At 43.3% G+C, this 22,403-nt stretch overlaps 1 protein-coding gene across 9 annotated transcripts in view; it reads left to right on the top strand.

The window, feature by feature from the left end:
* Nfya (nuclear transcription factor Y subunit alpha) overlaps window positions 1-22,403 on the top strand; it is a 24,711-nt gene extending 2,308 nt beyond the window's left edge. Inside the window, exons 2-10 of one of the 9 annotated variants that reach the window (XM_075980918.1) lie at window positions 7,083-7,227; window positions 8,631-8,714; window positions 12,133-12,279; window positions 14,391-14,522; window positions 14,804-14,909; window positions 15,948-16,096; window positions 16,387-16,560; window positions 17,198-17,299; window positions 19,952-22,403. In XM_075980918.1, coding sequence (XP_075837033.1) covers window positions 7,153-7,227; window positions 8,631-8,714; window positions 12,133-12,279; window positions 14,391-14,522; window positions 14,804-14,909; window positions 15,948-16,096; window positions 16,387-16,560; window positions 17,198-17,299; window positions 19,952-20,005 — 1,023 coding nt within the window. In that variant the 5' untranslated portion in view covers window positions 7,083-7,152 and the 3' untranslated portion in view covers window positions 20,006-22,403. Of the gene's footprint in view, window positions 1-7,082; window positions 7,228-8,627; window positions 8,715-12,132; window positions 12,280-14,390; window positions 14,523-14,803; window positions 14,910-15,929; window positions 16,097-16,386; window positions 16,561-17,197; window positions 17,300-19,951 lie in introns of all 9 variants that reach the window. The other 8 variants (XM_075980916.1, XM_075980917.1, XM_075980914.1 and 5 more) reach the window with 8 other exon arrangements.

Raw genomic sequence — 22,403 nt, 5'->3', positions numbered from 1 at the left:
TGAAGCTTTACTAGGGCCAGGAAGCAGACACCATGAGCAGCCTGAATGCTGCTCCAAGCTCCATTGCTCCCTTATTAATGCAGAATGGCTACTATATTTGGAGCCTCATCTGCTTTTGCCCTTCAAAGTACAGTAGGCTTCAATGGCTTGAGAAGGAAGCATTTGTATCAGCGGGATAAACTAGTGAGGTCTGAGTGATACTTGTTAACCATTCTTGCCCATCAAAGCTCCATTTTGCATTTTAATCTGATAAGATGAAGATTTATGGATACTTAGCCAAGAAGAAAGCCTTATGGGAAGGGGACTTAGGGCTAGTGGATATATTGAAATACAGAGAATGTAAATATCTCTATTTTCCACATCAAAATGTAAGCACCGTATATGTCTATATTTTTGGTGAGTTTTAAAAGCTCTACACAAGTGCATACACACACATACCAAAAGGGGAAATGTCGCTTTCCCTAGTAGAGCCACTTGTTTTGGCTGATTTCCTATTGTGCCTGAGGCCTCTAAAGAAACAACTCATTCAACTGGCTCAGAAAAGCCTGGTGTAAAAATCTGCAAATGTAAACATCTTTTCATCTGAAGAGATTAATATCCTGAATGTAGAAAGAACTCAGAAATTAAAAACCAAAATAATCTAAGATATAGTTCTCCAAAGATTACAAATGGCCTGTAGATGTATTCATTAAAAAAAAAACCATACTGAGCTGCCAGGAAAATGCAGATCAAAACTATACTGTAATTTCTTTCACTCCGAGCCGGGCGGTGGTGGTACACACCTTTAATCCCAGCACTCAGGAGACAGAGGCAGGTGGTTCTCTGTGAGTTCGAGGCCAACCTGGTCTACAAAAGCTAGTTCCGGGACAGGCTCCAAAGCTACAGAGAAACCCTGTCTCGAGAAAGGAAGAAAAAAAAAATCTTTTCACTCCAATCAGAGTAGCTGTCAATGAAAATAGAGGATGCTACCATGCATCTTTAATCCCAGCACTCGGGAGGCAGAGGCCAGCGAAAGCCAGCCTGGTCTATAGAGTGAGTTCCGGGACAGCCTGGAAACCCTGTCTCAAAAAAAAAAAAAGAAAGAAAGAAAGAAGAGAATATTGAGGATGGGAGTAGCTCTTAAATATCACAGATGGCAATATAAACTAATTCAGCCACTGAGAGATGTGTCTGTTGTATGTGAGAGAGTATGTGAGAAGGTGGGCTTATAGGTAGTCCAGCTAGTCCAACAATGACTGCCTACTAGTGGAGTTATTGAGTCCTCAAAGCTGCATTTCAGAGGGCCTTCATATATGCCAGAATCTCCGAGAAGTAGGCTGTAACGCCAGTGAAGGAATGGGCTTGCTAGCAAGGCCAAGCAAAGAACAAAGCTTTCTTCTTCCATGTCATTCATATAGGCTGCCACTAGAAGGTGTGGCCCAGATTAAAGGTGGCTCTTCCCACTTCAAATGATTTAATTTAGAAATCTCACAGATGTACCCAATTGCTTTGATTTTAGTTAATGCCAGATGTAATCAAGTTGATGCCAAGAATAGTGTAAGTTCTAGAAAAACTAAGAATAGAACTACATGGTCCTGCTATACCACTCTTGGGGGTACACCTGAAGAAAGCAGAATCAACAGATACTAAAGGCACTGTACTTTATTGCTGTGCCTTCCTTCACAACCACCAAGTTAAGGAATCCGTGTAGGTGCCAATCAATGAGTAATTGGATAAAGAAAAGCATTTGTATACTCAATAGAATATTATACATTAAGAACAGAATTATGTTTTAAAGGAAATGACTGGAACTAGAACATCACAGTAAGGGAAAGAAGGCATATTCAGAACCACAAATACCAAATATGTTCTCTCTCGTATGCATACTCTAGATAAAGTCAGATAAAAAGAAGGGGATTATTTGTAAAGAGAAACATGGGGTCAGTGTTTAAAAACCGTTGTTTTATACAGTGAACACATGCTAATAAAGTAGGGATTAAATTTAGTTAAGTTGCTATTTATATTCCCATTGTAAGTCCACTGTAACCCACACTAAAGGCGTAAGTGCTCTATTTTGGTTATTCCTTGGTTTTTCAAGACAGAGTTTCTCTGTGTAACAGTTCTGGCTGTCCTGGAACTCGGCTCTGTAAACCAGGCTGTCCTCGAACTCACGAGCTCCGCCTGCTTCAGTCTCTTGAGCACTGGGATTAAAGGTGTATGCCTGATTATATGTTGAGTATTTTCCCCCATATTCTAGTGTTGAAATTTCTAGACAGTAAAGTTGAAAGAGTATTATGATGAATACTCGTGTACCTATTACTTACATTCTATCGTTAGCATCTGCCGTATTAAATGCTAAGTCATATTTCCACCTATTTTGTTAGTTTCTTTTTCGAGATAGGGTTTCTCTATAACAGCCTGGAACTCACTATGCAAGCCAGGCTGGCTTTGTACTCACAGAAATCCGCCTGCCTCTGCCTCCCGAGTGCTGGTATTAAAGGCGTGTGCCACCAGCCACCCGGCTTATTCTTTTTTGAGTTGTTACCACTGGAGGAAAACACTTAGGATATAGACATAGAAAAGAATGGCCCTCCATTACTAAGTACTGGGGACTGATCAGTCCCAACCTTGCTTGCCTTGAGATCAGACAAGATCAGGTATGTCCAGGGCTACTGGTATGGATAAGAACATTCTGAATAGGACCCCAGTGGCACTGGAAGTAATCTTAAGAATTGACAAATGGGGTTATGTGAAATTAAGGTTTAGCAGAGTAAATAGCCTGCAGAATGAAAGTTTTAGCATACTACTTCAGATAGGGGGTTAATATCTGCAAAATTATTTGTTTGTCAGAGGCAATTGCTCATCCTTAGGGTTGCTGTCCTCCTTTGAGGCAAGGTCTCTCATTGGTATAGGGCTCACCAATTAGGCTGGACTAGAGCCCCAGGGGTTGAGCTGTCCCTGCCTTCCCAGCTCTGGCTTTATAAACTCACCACCACACCCAGAGTTCTGGACATTCTGGGATCAAGCTCAGGTCTCATGCTCATGAGGACAGTACTTTACCAACTGAATCCTCTCCCCAGTCCAAGAGCTACAACAATTAAACACCAGAAGAAAAGAACTGCCAGTCAGTAGGTAGTCTCTACAGTTCTCAGAACAGAGGGCCAAGGTTTTTCAACGTGACCAACAGTTTCCTTAGCCACCAGGGTAATGTAAATTAAAACTTACCCCATTCCTCCTTCTCACCTGAGTCAGAATGGCTCACATTCAGAAAATAAAGACCCACAAATGCCCTTGAGGATATAGGGAAGAAGAACCTTATTTATTGACACTGCTGTTCATGGAAATGAGTGTGGAGGTGTAGTAATAGGAGTGGTGGGGCTGCGTCCCCCGCACCCGGCCGTCCCCACGGCTAGCTTTACTCAAAATAATTACACGGAAACTGTATTCTTTTAAATACCGCTTGACACATCCATGTTCAGAGCCAAGATATGGAACCAGCCTATACACCTGGGTGGGTAAAGAGGATGTAGGGTATATGTACAATAGAATTTTATCCTGCCATCTTGAACAATGAAATTGTGGGAAAATGGATGCTGCTGGAAGTCGTTGCATTAGGTGAAAGATGCCAAACTCGGGCTGGAGAGATGGCTCAGTGGTTAAGAGCATTGCCTGCTCTTCCAAAGGTCCTGAGTTCAATTCCCAGCAACCACATGGTGGCTCACAACCATCTTTAAAGAGGTCTGGTGCCCTCTTCTGGCCTGCAGGCATACAGACAGAATATTGTATGCATAATAAATAAATAAATATTTTTTTTTAAAAAAAGATGCCAAAAAAAAATACCGCTTGGCCCATTATATCTAGCCTTTTCTCGGCTAACTCTCGCACCTGGACTAGCCCATTTCTTATAATCTGTGTAGCCCACGAGCTGGCTTACCAGGAATGATCTTAACCTGCATCTGCCTGGAGTGGGAGAACCATGGCGACTCTCTGACTCAGCTTCTTTCTCCCAGCCTTCCATTCTGTTTACTCCACCCACCTAAGAGTGGGCCTATCAAATGGGCCTGGCAGTTTCTTTATTGCTTAACCAATGAAATCAACAGATTGATATATGACACTCCCCCATCATGGAGGTATCTCAGGATTAAAAAGATCTAGCATGTGTCCCAGCTTTACCACTTCTAGGCATGGACCAAAGGATTCTATGCTATCTCAGAGATACTTGCACATTCATATTTACTGCTGTTCTGTGTACAATAACAAGGAAATGAAACCAACCTAGATGGGCCACCAACAGAATGGATAATGAAAATGCCATGCATATGCAGCATAGAATTTTATACAGCCATAAAGAAATGAAATCTGCAAGAAAAGCAGATAAATCTGGAAAGTGTTTTGTGATGATATTCTTGTTTATCAACTTGACTGTGTCTAGAGTTAACTAAAACCCAAGTGAGTGGGTACACCTGTTAGGAATTTTTCTTGCCTGAATCATTTGAAATCCAGATCTTTTGAGGTAGGAAGAGTCAACTTCAATCTAGGCCACACCTTCTGCTGGTGGTAGCCTACCTATATAAAGGACATGGAAGAAGGGAGCTTTTGCCTGTTCTTTGCCTGCTTGCTCTTGCTCCTTCGCTGGCATGGAGTGTACTTCTCCAAAATTCCTAACCTATACTGAAGACCAGCAGAGACGTCCATCCTCATGGACTGAGTAATTACTAGATTCTTGGGCATCTTGTTGGTAGACAGCCATTGTTGGACTAATGGACCACAACCTATAAGCCACTCTAATAAACTTCCTACCATATATGTATGGATTCATTCCAGTCTGTTTTCCAGAGAAACCTGACTAATGCATGTTCATTACACAAGAGAAGTCTATAACTCAAGAAAACCTATACGTTCTCCATCCTAGATGGTAGGCAGTCCTCCCTTGGCTTGTAAATATGGATAAGAGAATGTTTGTGTGGGTAGAGATCATATGACTGGGAAGGGCACAAGAGGGGTAGAAGCGGTGCTAAATGTCAGCATTTGGGCACACTGAATATTGTTAGGTACTGTTCCGTTTCTAAGAAACTCCTGAAGTAATGAGCCAGGAAAGGGTCGTTTGGGCTAACCATTTAGGCTATGCTGCAGAATGAGTATACAAAGAATAGTATATATATGATTTGGTGCTAAAGAAGTTTTAGACACCGGTATAGGCCATGGAACACTCCATGTAAACAGACTCTGCTATACCAAGTTTTAAATGTTACTGCTGTGGTGGATACCATTTCTTTGTGTTAATTATGGACTACTTTGAGAGCGTAACTCTCAAAGCTTTGCTAGAGCTTTCCTACTTAGTGCTACTTGATGGAGTTTGAAACAGGGTCTCACTGTGTATCCTGGCTGGAACTCTGAAAAGAGAACACCTGTCCTTGAACTCAGACCTATCTGCTGGGTTAAAGGCATCATGGTGCCCAGGAAGTTTTGAAATTATGTTTTTAGTAGTCATGATTCTGTATATGTTTACGTGTTTGTTTGTAGCCAAAGTCTCACTCTAGCTAGGTTGTCCTGGAATATACTATGTAAGACATCAGTAGTCTTACCTCAGTGGAGATTTTGGTAAGCAAAATATTTGAACTACTTTCTCAGTAAGTAACAAACCTCCAGCTTGAGGTCGTTTGAGGCATATGTAGCTCAGGAGAGTAGCATATTTGGATGCAAGTATATGATACAAATTCTCTAAGGTTGATCTGCTGCCTGGAGATCAGGCCTTGCAACAAAAGATGGCTTAACAGTGCTTCTGAGTGTTACTCTGCTGTGGGACAATGGTCTGTGTCCTGTCAATTATATTCTAAATTAATGCTGATTGGCCAGTAGCCAGGCAGGAAGTAGAGGTGGGGTGACCAGACAGGAAGTAGAGGTGGGACAACGAGAATTCTAGGTAGAGGAAAGTTCTTTCTGCAGTTTCCTTACTCAGCCACAGAAGAAGCAAGATGTGACTGCCTTGCTGAAAAAGGTACTGAGCTACATGGCTAGCATAGACAAGAATGTTGGGCTAATATAAGTTATAAGAGGTAATCAGAAGCCTGAGCTAAAGGGCCAATCAGTCTATAACTAATGTAGACCTCTATGTGATTTCTTTGGGACTTAACGATTGCAGGATCCAGGCAGGACAGAAAACCTCAGACAGCATTACTCTGGTAATATTGAAAGGTGATCACTTTTACTTGCTTAACTGGATTGAGAAACAACAAATTAGTAAGGCACACTTGGGTGTGTCTGGGCGTGTTGCTTATAGGGGATTGCATCCTAAGGGCTCTTGGTACATTTATATGATGCCATTATTGGTAGATGGGGCCTAGTTGGAAGAAGTGGGTTACTGAGGGGAGTATGTGTTCTTGGAAACTATATCTTACCCTGGCCTTTTAAGAGTATTCATTTCTGTGTCCTGTCCACCATGGTGTGAAATATGCTTCTCAACCTCACACACACCCACAGTGGACTAAAATCCACTAAAACTGGGCCTAAAAATCTAATTTTCGGTCACAGCATCACAGAGATAGCTAATATACAAGGTAAGTTGCCAGGAAAAAAATAAGTAGAAGCATTTTTTTTAAAATATTTATTTATTTATTATGTATACAATATTCTGTGTGTATGCCTGAAGGCCAGAAGAGGGCGCCAGACCTCATTACAGATGGTTGTGAGCCACCATGTGGTTGCTGGGAATTGAACTCAGGACCTTTGGAAGAGCAGGCAATGCTCTTAACCACTGAGCCATCTCTCCAGCCCAGTAGAAGCATTTTTTAAATGTGAAAATACAATACCATGTGTTATGTTTGTTTGTTTGGTTAGTCTTTTTGAGGAAATGTTTTATAGCCCAGGCTAGCTCAAAGTCTCAGCCTTCTGCCTCAGCCTCTTCAGTGCTGGGATGGCAGCTGTTTACTGCCAGCCTAACTAATGTTTTATGACTGTGCTATATAGTCCCCCTTTTTTTTAATTGAATAAATATCTTTTGTTGACTTTCATATTAATGTGGCATATAGTTAGAAAATAAATTATTGTGTCATAAGAGAGCCTTTACTAATTGACTCATTTAGGTTTTCTCCTTCCCCTTGTAGTAGGAGTCCTTACCTGCAGCTGCCTGGAATTTGTAGAGTGAAGCTACAGGACTCCTAACGTGGCCGGGCCATGGAGCAGTATACAACAAACAGCAATAGTTCCACAGAGCAGATTGTGGTACAGGCTGGCCAGATTCAGCAGCAGGTATGGGAGCGAGTGTGCTTTGACCACTACAGTACTGCGGCTGGTGGTGCAGCGGCGGGTTTTCTCTGGTTACTCTGTGGGCCCTATCAGACCCTGTAAGTCTAGATCTCATGACTTGTGCTGTACTGGGAACCAGTCTGTTGCCCCTTGGCATCTCTTCTTTGTGAAGATCACTTTAAAAGTAGATTGGCCCTTTGTAACTTACTGAAGGTAAGTCAGGACACCTCTGCTTTACCCTGGGTTCAGTCTACTGTTCCCCTTGTTTATGCTGACTTGTGATAAAGCAAAGGTGTGTCAAAATAGACACACCAGTAGTCAGGTTTCATGCAGTCTGCTGGCCTGTTCTACCAGAGTTTATTTTGGACAGCTGTAGTTCAATATTAGAATAATATTTGGGGTGATACTCTGGATGAGTACATATTGAAAAGGAGCTCCTGCTGCTGCCTTTTCCCACAGTACAGTCTACCAGATGTTTGAATTAGTGCACATAAAGCATTTGCCGTGCTTTTATCTGGGTTTATAATAGCGGACCTTCTCTTTCTCCCCATTCCTGTGCTTTGGGAAAAAAGGATATTGTTTTTATTTGATCACAGGCCAAATACTGTTGTCCTGGGTGTGTTTTTTCCTCAGAATAGAGGTTCACTAAGACAGAATAGAGGAAGTATTGGTGGTGAGTTCCAACCCACTGGTTGAGGAGGGGGGCTCCTCCACATTGCGAGGATTAGCTGAGCCTGGTAGCTCCCCAGCCTTGCTAGCCTCCTCCTTGTCCTCAGTCTGCTGAGGCACTGGCAGCTTCCTGCAGCCTCCTTAAGAAATGGGTCTTGGTGAGGCCTTCCTCAGGGGCAGAGTGGTTTTTGGTGGCTTTCTTCCTGGGAGGCATTCCCCAGGATAAGAAGGAAGTTGGGTGGCTTTCTGAAAACATTGCCTGTGAAGTGGTCAGTCAGTTGAGTGGGAATAAGTCTTCGTTTGGGGATGTAGAAGAGTAGCTTACCAAGACTAGAATTTGGATCACCATGACTAGTTCTTCCTTGGTGATGCTTTAATAACTTTAATAGCACCTGAAATTCTTTGTTGTAGTTTCAAACCTTTAAGACCTGCTGGTTTTGTTCTTGTGACCCTAAGAAAATATAGAAATATTTAACATAAATGTTTAGCAATGTGGTAGAATTCCTATTTCTGGGAAGAAGGACTGCATTATAATTTTGTATTGTAAGTCACAGAAGTGTGTTGTAAGGCCCACTCTGGGGACAGCTTGAAGAGTCCAGAACTCTGAAAGCTCCTATGTGGGGTGAAGCTTTTCAGAGACACGCCCCTCTCCCCCCTCCCTCAAGTGATCTCAAGTCTTGAGCTGTACGTTCCCATTCTGATACATTTCAAGATCTTCCTGTTCCTGTTCTCAGCAGCAGGGTGGTGTCACTGCTGTCCAGTTGCAGACTGAGGCCCAAGTGGCATCCGCCTCAGGCCAGCAAGTCCAGACCCTCCAGGTAGTGGTGCCCTCTCTGATTCTCTGTGAGCACTGCATGAACATCGCCTGTCTGCTGCTGTTTATGTTTGGATCTCAAGTTGAATGGCAAAGTCGCATGCCTTTTGTGCTGCTAACCTGTCTCTCAGGCCAGCATGCCAGTTTCCCATGCCAAGACATCTGGTGACTGCTGTGTCTGTTTTCTGAGAAGTATGTGCTAAGTGTGTTGCTTTAGAAGTACCAGGAAGCAAGCAACAGGAAGACCTTATACAGGTGGCTTTAGAGCTTACTCAGTACTCAGGCGCCTATTCAAGTTTCATGGATTGTACTGCACTGGAGAAGTGGGTGCACACATGGACAGACTTGACTGCACTATTATGTTTTGTTTTTGTTAAAAGTGCAGCTTGACTGTTAAATATTCATTGCACTGAGCAAAGTTTTTCTGAGAACTGAATAACCTTTCCTGTATCATTAGGAGCTCTGCAGAGATGATTGCTTATCTTTTTGATGAGCATTTTTAAGTGCTAGCATAGGTCATGGTGGTAATGCCTCCTGTCCCAGTGCTTGGGATATGGAGGCAGAAAGAGTGAGAGTTTGGGGCCAGGTTGGGCTCTTTTAAAAAAACAAAGCACAGGTTACATTGATAAGCTAAAAAACAAAAACCAACTGGAGTTAACCGATGCTGATGCTGTTCTTCAGCACCATGTATGGTCAATTTAAATAGCCCAAATTCTTTTGAGAGTAGCAGCATTGGTTGCTTCTGGGTCCATTGAGAGCTAAAGGTTTTCCTGCTCTCCCTGTCTTCCTTCCCAGAATTGGAATGACTTAGTGGGACTTCCAAAGCCAAACTAGCATCTCACTTTATAGCAAGTGCTGCTGAGATCCTTTTGGAGGTGACCGCTCCTTCCTGTAAACCAGTGGTTCTCAACTTCCTGATGCTGTGACCTTTACTATAGCTCCTCAAGCTGTGGTGACCCCAACCATAAAATTATTTTGTTGCTACTTCATAACTGTAACTTTATTACTACTATGAATCATAATGTAAATATCTGTGTTTTCTGATAGTCTTACGTGACCCCTGTGAAAGAGTCATTTGACCCCATGGGGGTCGTGACCCCACATGTTGAGAACCACTGCTGTAAGGACTTGACCCTTTCAACCCTGCCATTTAGTAGTGTTTGGTGATGTCACGTGGCCAGTTCTACACATAAATTAAGAAGTTGATTTTGTCTGTCTTCCTGAACAGTTGAATCTCAGTGGGTGTAGCAGCTTTCTGTTCCTGCTTGCTTCATCCTTGTAATACATGAAACGGTGTCTGGGATTGTCGTTAACTACCATAGAATGGGAATGTGACATGCTCTTAACTGTGTGGCTTCTGTCTCATGCATGAGTCCTTGTGATTATCTGTTGTAGACACAGTGAGCTCTTGAGAGTCTCAAATCCTTTATCGCATGCATATATAGCATGTTAGTGGAGAGGGTGATGGATAACCAGAAATTTATTAAGTGTCTTAAATTTATGTCACCTTTGGAGATTGTTGGCTATGCAAGTGTAGAGACATAAGTTTGGTTCCATAAAATTCACATAAATATGTGAGTTTGCCCCTGTAACCCCAGAACTGGGTGGCAGAAACAGGCAGAACCTGGGGCTAGCTGGCTAAATCAGGGGAGACTGTCTCAAAGCAACAGAGTGACACGCAGTAAGAGATGATAACCATTGTCAGCTTGTGGCATCCACTTTCACACAGGGGAACAGCCCACAGTAGCAGCACAGCCATGTCGCCTAAGAAGCTCTAGATTGCATTGCAATGGAAGTGATGGGAATTTTCCTCTATAAGTCTCATCATTTTACAAGAATTTTAAATAGTTCTCTCTCTTACTCCTCTAGTAAGGCTTCTGATACATTTCATAACACAGCACCTGACAGCATTGGTGTAGCAAAGGGGGTTTTAAATGGGGAATTAAGAGAAGAAAATGTGAGCAGATAAGCCATAAAGTCTTTAAAAATCACCAGTTTCTCAGAGGATAGCCCTGAGGTTGAACTACTCCTGATGGTTCTGATGGAGATTGGTAGTGGGAGAGCCTAACCATTTTATCTAGGGCTGATTAATCAACTGCACTGATACTGTTGGAATGGACTGCTACTGGAACTAAGAACGAGTATTTTAGTCTGTTGGGTTACAATAGTTCCTTCAAGCAAAGACAGTCTGCAGTAAGAGTTTTTGAGTTTGTCCTGTTGCTCATCCCCACTTCCAAAGCAACTTCTGTCTGGACCTTTCTCTGAGTTTTCACATTGGGGTTCAAGAGGTGACAGCACGTGCAGTGACTTCTTTCTGGAGTGGTCTCTTGAAGCAGAAGACTTGAAGAGTGGAAACCATTACACACCATAGCTATCTGATTTCAGTCTCTCATTGCTTCTGATAATTAAAATAAATATGCAGATATTTAAGATGCAGAATGCAGAAGTCTACTATGATGATCACAGACTGACTGGAACCTATTTCTGGAGAGTCTTGCTTGGCTTGATTTCGAGGCAGGGTCTTATCAGGCTTACCTAGAGCTTCCTGTGCAGCCCATCTGTTCTCAAACTCCTGAGTGCTGGAATTACTAGCCCGCCCAGTCCATGAGTCTTTAGTAGTAGACTCCTTAAGTAGCAGCCATTCTTGGGCTCCTTGGAGTCAAGTGAAGGTGAGTGAGTGTTTAGGTTTCCCTTTTGCGTGAGGCCCAGGAGGAACCTGCAAGTGAGCTTTCAGAACTCTTCCTATTCAGTCTCTAGAGGCTGTACTTTGATTCACTTCTCAGTTCTCACCATCATTACCTCTCTCATTGCTGCTTTCCTAGCCTTTACCAGAAACCATTCCTGGGTATCCGTTTGAGAAAGCAAACTAGTCTTAGTTTTAAATTCAGCCTGGTTTTGGTGACTAATACCTGATTTATTGAGATTTTCCAGACTCTAGATAGGTTCCATTAAATATCCAACTTGGCACTTAATCAGAAAATCAGGTATCTGCAGAGATACAGTGATTAAGAGCGTGTACTGCTACTGCAGAGGGTCTGAAGTTAGTTCTAGCACCCACGTGGCAGCTCCTAATCACCTGGAACTCCAGCCCCGGGGATCTCACATCCCATCCTCTGCAGCATATGCATATAATCTATACTCACACTCACATTCAAACAGACATGGTGGGGCTGGGTGGGGGGTGCGGGGGGTAAAAAGGCTGACTTTCAGGACCAGGCTTAATCTATGTACTTGGGAGTCAGAGGCAGGAGGATCTGAGTTCAGGGCCAGCTAGCATACATAGAAAGACCCTGCCTTGGGAGGAAAAAAAGGACTGACTTTACTAAGTGTCTTGCCAAACAGGACAGTTCCAGTGACAGTGATTGTCTTGGTAAACCCAATTGTGTCTTGCACTGTTTCATTGTTGGTGTTTTATTCCATTCTAGGTTCAGGGGCAGCCATTAATGGTACAAGTCAGTGGAGGCCAGCTAATTACATCAACTGGCCAACCCATCATGGTCCAGGCTGTGCCGGGTGGACAAGGCCAAACTATCATGCAGGTACCTGTGTCTGGAACACAAGGTTTACAGCAGGTGAGGGTCTTTTTAAAGTACTCAGACTGTACATCAGTGAAGTCTGGTATGACTATGGGTGGTGTATGTATCTGTGTGTGTACAGGTTTACATTACGAATGGGGGCCAGGGGTCAGTGCCACGTGTCTTCACATTAGTTTAGCCAGCTTCCAACATTTTTAACTGAGTTTTGTAGTATTTGAGAATCCTTAAGAAAACTTGGGCAGTATATAGCCTAACAGAAAGATCCAAGAATGTCTCTAAGACGGGGGCCGTGTTCCCTTCTTCTTCCCTTCTACCAGCAGTTAGTCACCTGGAGAGTTGCAGAAACTTGAGGCTGTAGGCATGTCCTTTACAGACTCAGTGGGTAGAAACTGAAACCCACCTAGCTGAAAGTAACTTCCCAGCTGCTAGATCTGTGAAGCAAAGCTCAAGAGGGCCAAGGAACAGTGACAGAATGGTAACAAAGCTGGTGGGAAGGGAGATGGGGATCTGCAGGTGGGCCAGGGTGATAACTTGGTTTAAGTATCTGGGCACCCTGACTTTTGGGTTGGGGGTATTCTTGAGTATAAAGTATTTGGAAATTTTGAGCTGTAGGGCATTCCTAAATGCTTTCTCATTGAATCTTTAGAGGTTTTGTATCCAGTAGTCAAGGAAAATAGGGTTCTGTACATTGAGCAAACTGTTAAGGCTTTTTCCCTTTTTGTCAGTTTACAAGATTTCAAAGAAAAACTTTTAAAACTTGTCAAGTTTCTGATAATACTCTTGGTAAGTGACTATAGCAGTTAAGAAGGGGAACTAGGTTCAGGTACCACATATGATCTTGTGCTTTCCATATTCACTCTGTGAGGTCTGGCACTCCAAAACCTGTAAGCAAAGAAAGTGGGAAGAGGTAGATGAATATTAATGGCAGTGCTAAGTGACAGTGAGGGGTTTGGAACTGAATAGGAATATAATATGTCACATCACCTTATCTATCTACTGCTGTGTAACACATTGATTACAACAAGAAATATTTTGTCACCTTTCTTCTGGCTCACAGTTTAAGGGTACCAGTCCATGGTGGGGAAGACATGGCAGCAGGAGCACAAAACGCCTTACGTTGCATCTGCAGTCGGGAGGCAGAGCAATGGATGCTGTTGGTCAGCTGACTTTCTCCTGTTTTCACTCAGTTCAGGACTCCAACTCAGGGAATGCCACTTGCAGTTAGGATAGGTTTTCCCACCTCAGTTAATCTAATCTAGAAATCCCTTAAAGGGCATGTGTAGTGCTTGTTTCCATAGTGATTCTTTATCCAATCAAATTAATGATTGTACATTTCAGTTTCTGTGGATCAAGAATCTTGACAGCCTATCTCTGTCTCTCTCAAGAACCTGATCAAAGTGTTGACCTTGACTGCCATTAGCTTAACACTTGCCTTGGAAAGAATATATTTTTGAAAGTTCTTTTATTCATTTGTAGAGCACTGAAGTATTTTTAAGCAAATGTACTTTAAAAAAAAATAACCATGCCAACATTTCTTTTGTTAATGAATACCAATTCTGTAATTATTGATATCCCAAACAATACTCAGTATTATTTAATGATCAGAAAAATAGAAATAAACTTTTCAATAATTGATAGCTGATATTAGAACAAGACTCCTGTCCTTCAAAGTATTTATTACTCTGTTGTAATTTTGGGAGAGAGGGTCTTGTGTAGCCCAAACACTAGCCTCAAACTCACTGTGATCCTGAGGCTGGCCTTGTATTCCTGATCATTTCGCCTCTGCCTCCCAAGTTGTAGAATTACAGGCGTGTGCCTCCGCATACTTCCTGGTCTCTACAGGAATTTATTCAGCTAGTTTGCAGAAACCTAACATGTGAGTCTGGAGAGATGGCTCATCAGTAATGAATACTAGGTGTTCTTCCAGAAGACTCAGATTCATAGTGGCTCATAACTATCTGTAATTCCATTTCCAGAGTATCTGACTCCCTCTTCTGGCCTCAGTGGCACTAGGCATGCACATGGTGAATATATGTATGCAGACCAAACATCCATATACATAAAATAAAAATAAAAAAATAAAAGCAAAAATAAGGAACCAAAGGAGTCATGTTGATGCCAATCTTTTTGTGTATTGTATTCCACAGATACAGTTGGTCCCTCCTGGTCAGATCCAGATTCAGGGTGGGCAGGCTGTGCAGGTACAAGGACAGCAGGGTCAGACCCAACAGATCATCATTCAGCAGCCACAGACTGCAGTCACTGCAGGCCAGACTCAGGTGAGTTGAGCAGTAAGCTACCTAGTTCACATCAAATGTGAATGCAGGGGCTAGGTGGTGGTGGTACATGCCTTTAATCCCAGCACTCGAGAGACAGGTGGATCTCAGTGAGTTCGAGGCCAGCCTGGTCTACAAGAACTAGTTTCAGGACAGGCTTCAAGGTCACAGAGAAACCCTGTCTTGAAAAAAAAAAAACATGAATGCAGAAGAAAGCTATCAAAAACATGCTTGGGTTCTCTTGAGTCTTTGGCATCTGTTGAGTATATCATTGTTTTCTACAGACACAACAGCAAATTGCTGTCCAGGGACAGCAAGTGGCCCAGACTGCTGAAGGGCAGACTATTGTCTACCAGCCAGTTAATGCAGATGGCACAATTCTCCAGCAAGGTAAGCTGCCGTTATTGCCCTGGAACTTTGCAGGGCATTCATTTGAGCCTTAGAGACCTGTGAGTGCTTCAGAGTTGTTGTGAAGTCCACACCACATTTAAATAGCAGGGTTCCCACCAGACCTCCGGTGATTGTCAGTTCTTGTCACCATATATGACCAACCCATTGCTGCTTATAGATCAGCATTCCTACAGTTTAGTTCTAGGCCTCTAATCTGATCATATAGTTGTTACAGAGGACCTCTCCCCTAGCTAAGGCAATGTAAACACAGAAGTGTGCCCTAGGAAGAGATGCATACACATAAGAAGTCTAGACTTGGCTTGGGCAGAGACATGCTCACAGTAGACTGCAATACTTTAAGTCCAGAGAAGTCATCTCAGTCAGATTCCACAATGGTTTGGTTGAGACCAAGACTTTGCAGTGTACTAGATGCAGAGGGTGCACTAGCTGTGTGTTATTCATATAGGAGGGAGCCAGGCTGGACTGAACCCTGGCGAGGCCTCTTCCCGTGTGGAAGAACATAGAAAAGCAGCAGTGGCAGCTGTGTTGGTAGTGGGAATGGTGCTGCAGTAGGGAGGCCTCCACATCTTCGTGCCTTTTTTTTTTTTTTTTTTGGTTTTTCGAGACAGGGTTTCTCTGTGGTTTGGAGCCTGTCCTGGAACTAGCTCTTGTAGACCAGGCTGGTCTCGAACTCACAGAGATCAGCCTGCTCGTGCTTTTTTGATACCCTTGTTGGGATGTACAGTATGGGGGGTTGAAGTATAATTTATATAGAACTGGGTCCTAGGCCATTAACAGAGACTTCCAAAAATGAACTCACACAGACCACATTAGCAAAATGGAGTAAAGGGGTAGGAGAGGCTGTTTGTTTTCTCCCTGGTGTTTGTTAGTGCATTTTTCCAGGAGAGTATACGAGAGCCAGGTGGAAGGGACTAACTGTCTTCCCTTCTTTCTGTTCCCGTGTGCCTGTTTTTTTTTGTTTTGTTTGGTTTGTTTTTTTTTTGTTTTGTTTTCTTAAAGTTACAGTCCCTGTTTCAGGCATGATCACCATCCCAGCAGCCAGTTTGGCAGGAGCACAGATTGTTCAGACAGGAGCCAATACCAACACAACCAGCAGTGGACAAGGGACTGTCACTGTGACACTGCCAGTGGCGGGCAATGTGGTCAACTCAGGAGGAATGGTCATGGTAAGGAAAGTGGTTCCCCATTTCTATTCTCTGACACTGAAGCTTTCCATAGGTTCTGTCTCTGAATTGTAAGTTGTTGTTTCTTGTGAAGTTGCTTATGGTTTTAACTTCTTGTAGTTGAACTCTATCCTTCAGGCACTAACAGTGGGCCTCACTCACAAGATATATAATGCCTACCAGTGTCTCAGGTTGTTCTAGACACTGGAGATACAGCAGAAGATAGGTGTAAATGTGCAATTTTATTTAGAATTTTTATGCTACTAATAAGGTTTGGTCTCTTGTTCATGCAGATGGTGCCAGGAACAGGCTCTGTGCCTGCTATCCAAAGAATCCCTTTACCTGGAGCAGAGATGCTGGAGGAAGAACCCCTGTATGTGAATGCCAAACAGTATCACCGCATCCTTAAGAGGAGACAAGCACGGGCTAAGCTAGAGGCAGAAGGGAAAATTCCAAAGGAAAGAAGGGTGTGTATGTCATGGGAAGTGCCAGGCAGGCAGAAAACAGCACAATTGTTCTGCCTGTAACATTGACTAGAATATGGTGTGTTTCCCTGTCCCTTCCAAACAACAGAATGCAGACAGATTTTCTGAGAACAGTGACACACAGTGGCGTATAAGCAAGGGGCTTTCCCCCTTTCTCCTGAAAAGCAATCTAGAGGTAACTTGTCCTCGGGACTTTCTCTTATCTACAGCTGCAGTGCTCGCGTGGGTGCAGTCTGTAATGGCTGTTAAGGCAAAGGAACCCATCTGTCACATTAGCCAGCATCTGATAACCCAGTCTAACATACCTACAGATAGCACAGAAATGATGTCTCCTTCTGAACTGCCATTTACTCTAGCAAACCTCGGTCTGTTGCTGAAGCAGAGGAAGGGTCAATGGTAGGAGGACGATAAACAATCATTTCCCTCCAGTTCTTTTAACATTCATGTTCTTACGGAGGTTATATGGCCAGCAGCTACTATACTGTTCTCCAGAGCTTTCTCCATCGTTCAGCCTTCATTGTTCCTTTGACTTTGCCTCTGTCTGAAACTTTTAACAATTGATCCATGCACTTGGTAACTGCTAGCTCTCACTGTTAACAATCTTATTTTCTTTCTTCAGAAATACCTCCATGAGTCTCGGCATCGACATGCCATGGCACGGAAGCGTGGTGAAGGGGGACGGTTCTTCTCTCCGAAAGAAAAGGACAGTCCTCATATGCAGGTAAGGAGAACCTTTCTTTCTCTGCTGCCTGCCTTCTTTTTAGCAGCGATAAACTCCTACATTTAAGGAAACTCTCTCTCTCTCACACACACACACACCCCGCCCCACAGTGTATGGTGTTGTTGCTTAGTTTCCTCCTTTTTAAAAGCACTGAAAGTTTTGACCCCATGGCCTTTTCCTTATTTTTCTAAATTTTTACTATCAACATCTCCATTCTTTCTATTTCAAGGAAACGTTTTACTTTCGTTTAGCATGCTATATTTGCAGTAGGTGAGTGTTGGGTAGAGTGCCAACCACTCTGGTAAACTTGGTGGTGGTGGTGGTGTTCTGACTGTGGCAACCTCAGGACCATGGGATAGGAATGGCATTTTGTCACCATTTTATACAGCTGAATATGGGTTTTGGAGAAATACATAACTTGTATAAGGTCAGTGCTTAGATGGCTGAGCCTGCCCTGATGGTGCAGGTCTGTCAGCCCAGTTACTCTGTAAGCTGCAGCAGGTGAATAACCAGTAGAGGCCTGCCTGGGCTATACAGTGAGCTTGAGACCAGCTAATTTAATTAGACTTCGTCTCATACTAAGGGTGTAGCTAGCTCAGGAATGGAGAGAATTTGTCTGGCATGCATAAGGCGTGAGGTTCAACCCTATTTCTTCCACAAAAACCCAATCAACTGAATTAAAACCTAGGGGATAAAATTCCACTAATTACCTCTTAGGTGTTTCTGAGTCCATATGTCCAAAATGGAGTGCTTGGTTCATTAATCTATTACCCAAACCAGTGGCTCGTCTCAACAAGTGGCTTGTCACCACCCAATTATTAAAGTTTGGATGGTTCAGATTTTGAAGTTCTTTTGGTTTTATTTCTGAAACATAATTTGAATCTTTTTGCTTATCCCCAGCTAACTAGTGTCAGCCTGGCCTAGTCCTCTTTCTTTGATTTGGATTAATGTATCCACTCTTGTCCCCCCTCTTCACATTTACTGCCTCTTAGTGTGATCTTTGTAAGATTAGCACATCTTTTTCCTCTCTGATTTTTTTTCAGCCATCTTCTATTGTATTTGTGCTGAAATACCCAAAGTCCTGGCTGTGGCCTGTAAACTTGTCTGTCTGTTTCTAGATTCTGTAGTAATAGGAGCAGCGGAGCTGCGTCCCCGGCACCCGGCCGCCCACATGGCTAGCTTATGCCTCGAAATAATTACATGGAAACTGTATTCTTTTAAACACTGTCTGGCCCATTAGTTCTAGCCTCTTATTGGCCAGCTCTTACATATCGATCTAACCCATTTCTAATATCCCTGTAACACCACGAGGTGTCTTACCAGGGAAGATCTTAACCTGCATCTATGTCCGGTAGGAGAATCATAGCGCGTTACTGATTCAGCTTCTTTCTCCCAGCATTCCGTTCTGTTTTCTCCGCCTACCTAAGGGTTGGCCTATCAAATGGGCCTAGGCAGTTTCTTTATTAATAAGAAATCACTCCCACATCAAGCTTTGTTTGCTCTTTTTTACTTGATGTTTACCCATTTATCTGTTCTCTTACCCAGTCCCTTGTCTTCACAGTCTCTGGTCTGTAATACTCTTTTCTCTATCTTTTCTCATGGGTATCTCTTCTCGTTGCATAGCCTAGGCTAGCCTCAAATTTGCAATTTCCTGCCCTGTTTCCCAAATATTGGTGTTATAGATATGTGCACCAAGGACAGTTTTTGTCTCCCTCTTTTTAAGCCTGGCCTAGATCTAAAAGACCTTTAGCTTGCCCCTATCTCTAGATGGAGCTCCTTTTCTCTTGTATTTTCCTATAATTTCCTCCTATCCTTTAATGTATAAAAATCAAGAGATTTTTCTATATGATCCACACTGCTTTCTAATTTACACATCAAAGTAGAGATTTTGTTCTCTTGTGTGTGTTGGGCATAGCTTAAGATCCAGATCTGAACAAATGCTCAGTAAATACTGGTTGAGTTAATGGATTTCTTTTGTTGGCTCGCTTCACTGTCATCAGCATGGATTCTCCATGTTCTTACTGTCTCTTCAGTTGTTCTCTACCAGATAGTGAAGCTTTTGTAGTCTACTCACAGCAGCCTGGATTGCCTGGCCTGTCCACAGGTGACACTGCCAGTATTCCCCTACAGCATGACAGCCGCTCTGTTCTTGTTGCTGTCTGTGCCTGGCTGGTTAGGAACTGCCCGCTGTAGGCCATTGTGTTAAAGGCTCTCATTCCCCATGCTGACTGGAGGATCTTGGTAAGTTCCTCAGTCTTTTAGTCCGTCTCTTCACCTGTGGAGTAGAATACTATTAGGATTCCATTATTTTGAGATCATCATATATAAAATAATGACCCAAAAATACATCATATCATGGTGTTTGATCTGGGTATGCCCTTAAGGGTAGCACAGGTCAGGATGCTTATGAAAGCGGCACTCTATTAACCATGCAGTGCTTGGTGGGGAGCCAGACCAGGCCTTAGTGCTTTTAGGGAATGGGTCTGCTGGCCTCTTCTAGGCTGAGAAAGTTGTATTTAAACCGTGTGTGCAGAAATAGAGATCACTTTGGAGCTTTCGTTTACTCGAAAGTTGTATGGCTTTCCTGGGGGTTAAGTTGTGAGTCAGGAACTCCTGTTACCGGTATAAAGGATTGTTGTGCTGTCTTTGTAGGATCCAAACCAAGCTGATGAAGAAGCCATGACACAGATCATCCGAGTTTCCTAACCACAGGAATGTGGTAGAGCTGATCAGTCACGTTCCTCTCCACTCTTTCCACTGCTCCTGGAAATGGACCGATTCAAATGGGACACTGATGATTGCTCTCTGCCCTTTCTCAGGACAGAAACTGCTTAGCTCAGTATTACAGCTGCAGTGATGGCTGATGAACTGAAGTTGCAAGCCTTTGTCTCACCCTTTCATTCAGGACCTGTTACAGACTGTTGGTGACACTGATCTTTTGTGAATTTGGAGGATACAAGGAGGTATTTACCAGCCAAGCGATACGTACACAAGCACTTGAGTGGTATAAGGCCAGCCAGTCAGCCATTGCAGTAGGGGAGAGCAGCCTGGTCTGTGGTCAAAGCAACCATAGCCCATGCCTTTCTGTGGAGTCTACCAGCATCCATCCCCTGGTGGGATGTCGGGCTGGCTCCCAAACAGAGAAGTTTCCTTCATGTTACGACATGGAGCAACAGACTGAGCTGCCGTCTTCTGTTCGTGTGATGAGAGCCTTGTCTGCCCACATGCCAGGTTAGTGTTTTTCACTTCGGCAAGAAAGTCCAAAGAGGATAATACGGACTCAGGATAAAAGGATAGAAGACCTTGAGGATCTAAGAGGTACATCACTGAATCTTTCTAGCTCTGACAGTGGTCTGTTCATCCCTGTTAACAGGTCATCTGGGCTATCGTTTGTCCTGGGGCCACTTTAAAGACAGTTTAGAGAGTAAGTGGACCTTGCAGCAGATTTTCCAGGTAGAGAACTTTGCAACATCTGTGCTGAAGTATCGACATTTACCGTTGTTCAACAGAGGCAAACGTAGAATTTTTAATCATGGGCTTTATGACAGTGAGCAGGGAATGGAAGGATCTGTGCATTTCAGTGTAGAGAACAAGTGTCCTGCCTGCCCGAGTGCTGTCACAGAGCATGATTGTCCAGTGGCTGGACACCAGGCATGGCTCTTAAGCTGAAGAAACCACATTCACACTGACAACCTTCTGGCGTGCATAAGAGGGAAGTTGGAGGTGTGCTTCTTATATTGTCTGAAAAGCACTGTTTAGGCAGCTGTCCTGAACACAGACTGGACACTGCTGGAGCTCAGAGTGAAGTAGACTGGGCTCCACCCTTCCTCTGTGTGCTGGCCCCGAGGGTGAATGCTCTTCCCATGGCAGCTGATTTCCTTGGTGCCAGTTTCCACTGTTTTCTCCTTTCCCTGAGGCCTTGCAACAAGATTGCACACACATCTGTGCTGTAGGGTTCAGCTACAGATCGGGAAGAAGATTCCTGCAGGGTCAGGAATTCACAGTCCCTGGGGTGAGTTGGGCCTCAGTAATCTTTTCTGGACAAGCACTCTACCACTGAGCCACACACACCCAGCCCGGAATCTGCTGTGCATGCTGAGGCCTGGAGGAGAAAGCCATGGTTGACATTTCAGAAGAGTTAGCTGTATGCTCTGCAATCAAAGTCAAACAGTCATTCCAAAGACTTTGGGGGTTGGTTAAAATACCAGTCAAGTCTAAAGACTGGCTCTTTGACTTTGTTCTGTGTTAAAAATGGGAAAGATTTTAACCTTATAAAGGAACATCACAGGGAGACCAGTTTAATCGGAGAAGCAGGAAGTAAGCCATCGTTCCCTTCTCCCAGGAATCTTGCCATTTCTCCTGGCTTCCAGATGTAAGAGGGGACTAATCCTTTTTTAGTAAATCTACTAAAAACTTCTGGCTCTTGACATGAGCTATTGGCTATTCCATGAGGGATTTCTGCCTTTGTGGCGGTAAGGATTCTAAAGGAAGGAAGGGTTCAGGGATTCCTCAGACCTAATGTCTAGTGTTTAAGCCAGCACTTGTAGAACGCTATTTATTTGTGTCTGTAAGTTTGTACATAATCTTAACCTCATATTGTTGCTGAGTTTCATTTTGAGGAAGGCAAATTTGAGTTTTATTTCCTTTGAAATAGATGCTTGGGTTTCATGTTGTCACTGCATTGCAGTTAGCCCATGACCCTTGCATTGTGGTTATTCTAGCACAACCCATAGGGGGACTCATTTTTATGGATTTTTGTTTGTTTAATTTAGTTCTTTTTACTTGTTCTTGGAATTGTAGTGATGGCTTCAAAGACACAGAGTGAGTCGGGGAGTGGGCTGCTGGTCTCTGCATCTCTGTACTTCCTGAGTGCTTCTGTTGCAGAATAACTACATGTATATATTTTAATTGCACTGGTAATGGGACATACCAGTGTCTAGACACTGCACCAGTAGCTTTTCCTGGCTACAAGGGTGCCTGATAATAATGTCTTGATTTTCCTTTGGGACTCAACTATGTAGGTCTCCCCACCAGCAAGGGGAATACAGATGATCATCGATGTCATTGCAACTGTTTTTTAATAAATTTATAAAAATACTAAAAA

The sequence above is a fragment of the Microtus pennsylvanicus genome, chromosome 7 (genome assembly GCF_037038515.1).
Source record: "Microtus pennsylvanicus isolate mMicPen1 chromosome 7, mMicPen1.hap1, whole genome shotgun sequence".
Lineage (NCBI taxonomy): Eukaryota > Metazoa > Chordata > Mammalia > Rodentia > Cricetidae > Microtus > Microtus pennsylvanicus.
The sequence above is the reverse complement of the archived record's forward strand: the minus strand, read 5'-3'. Positions and strand labels throughout refer to the sequence as shown.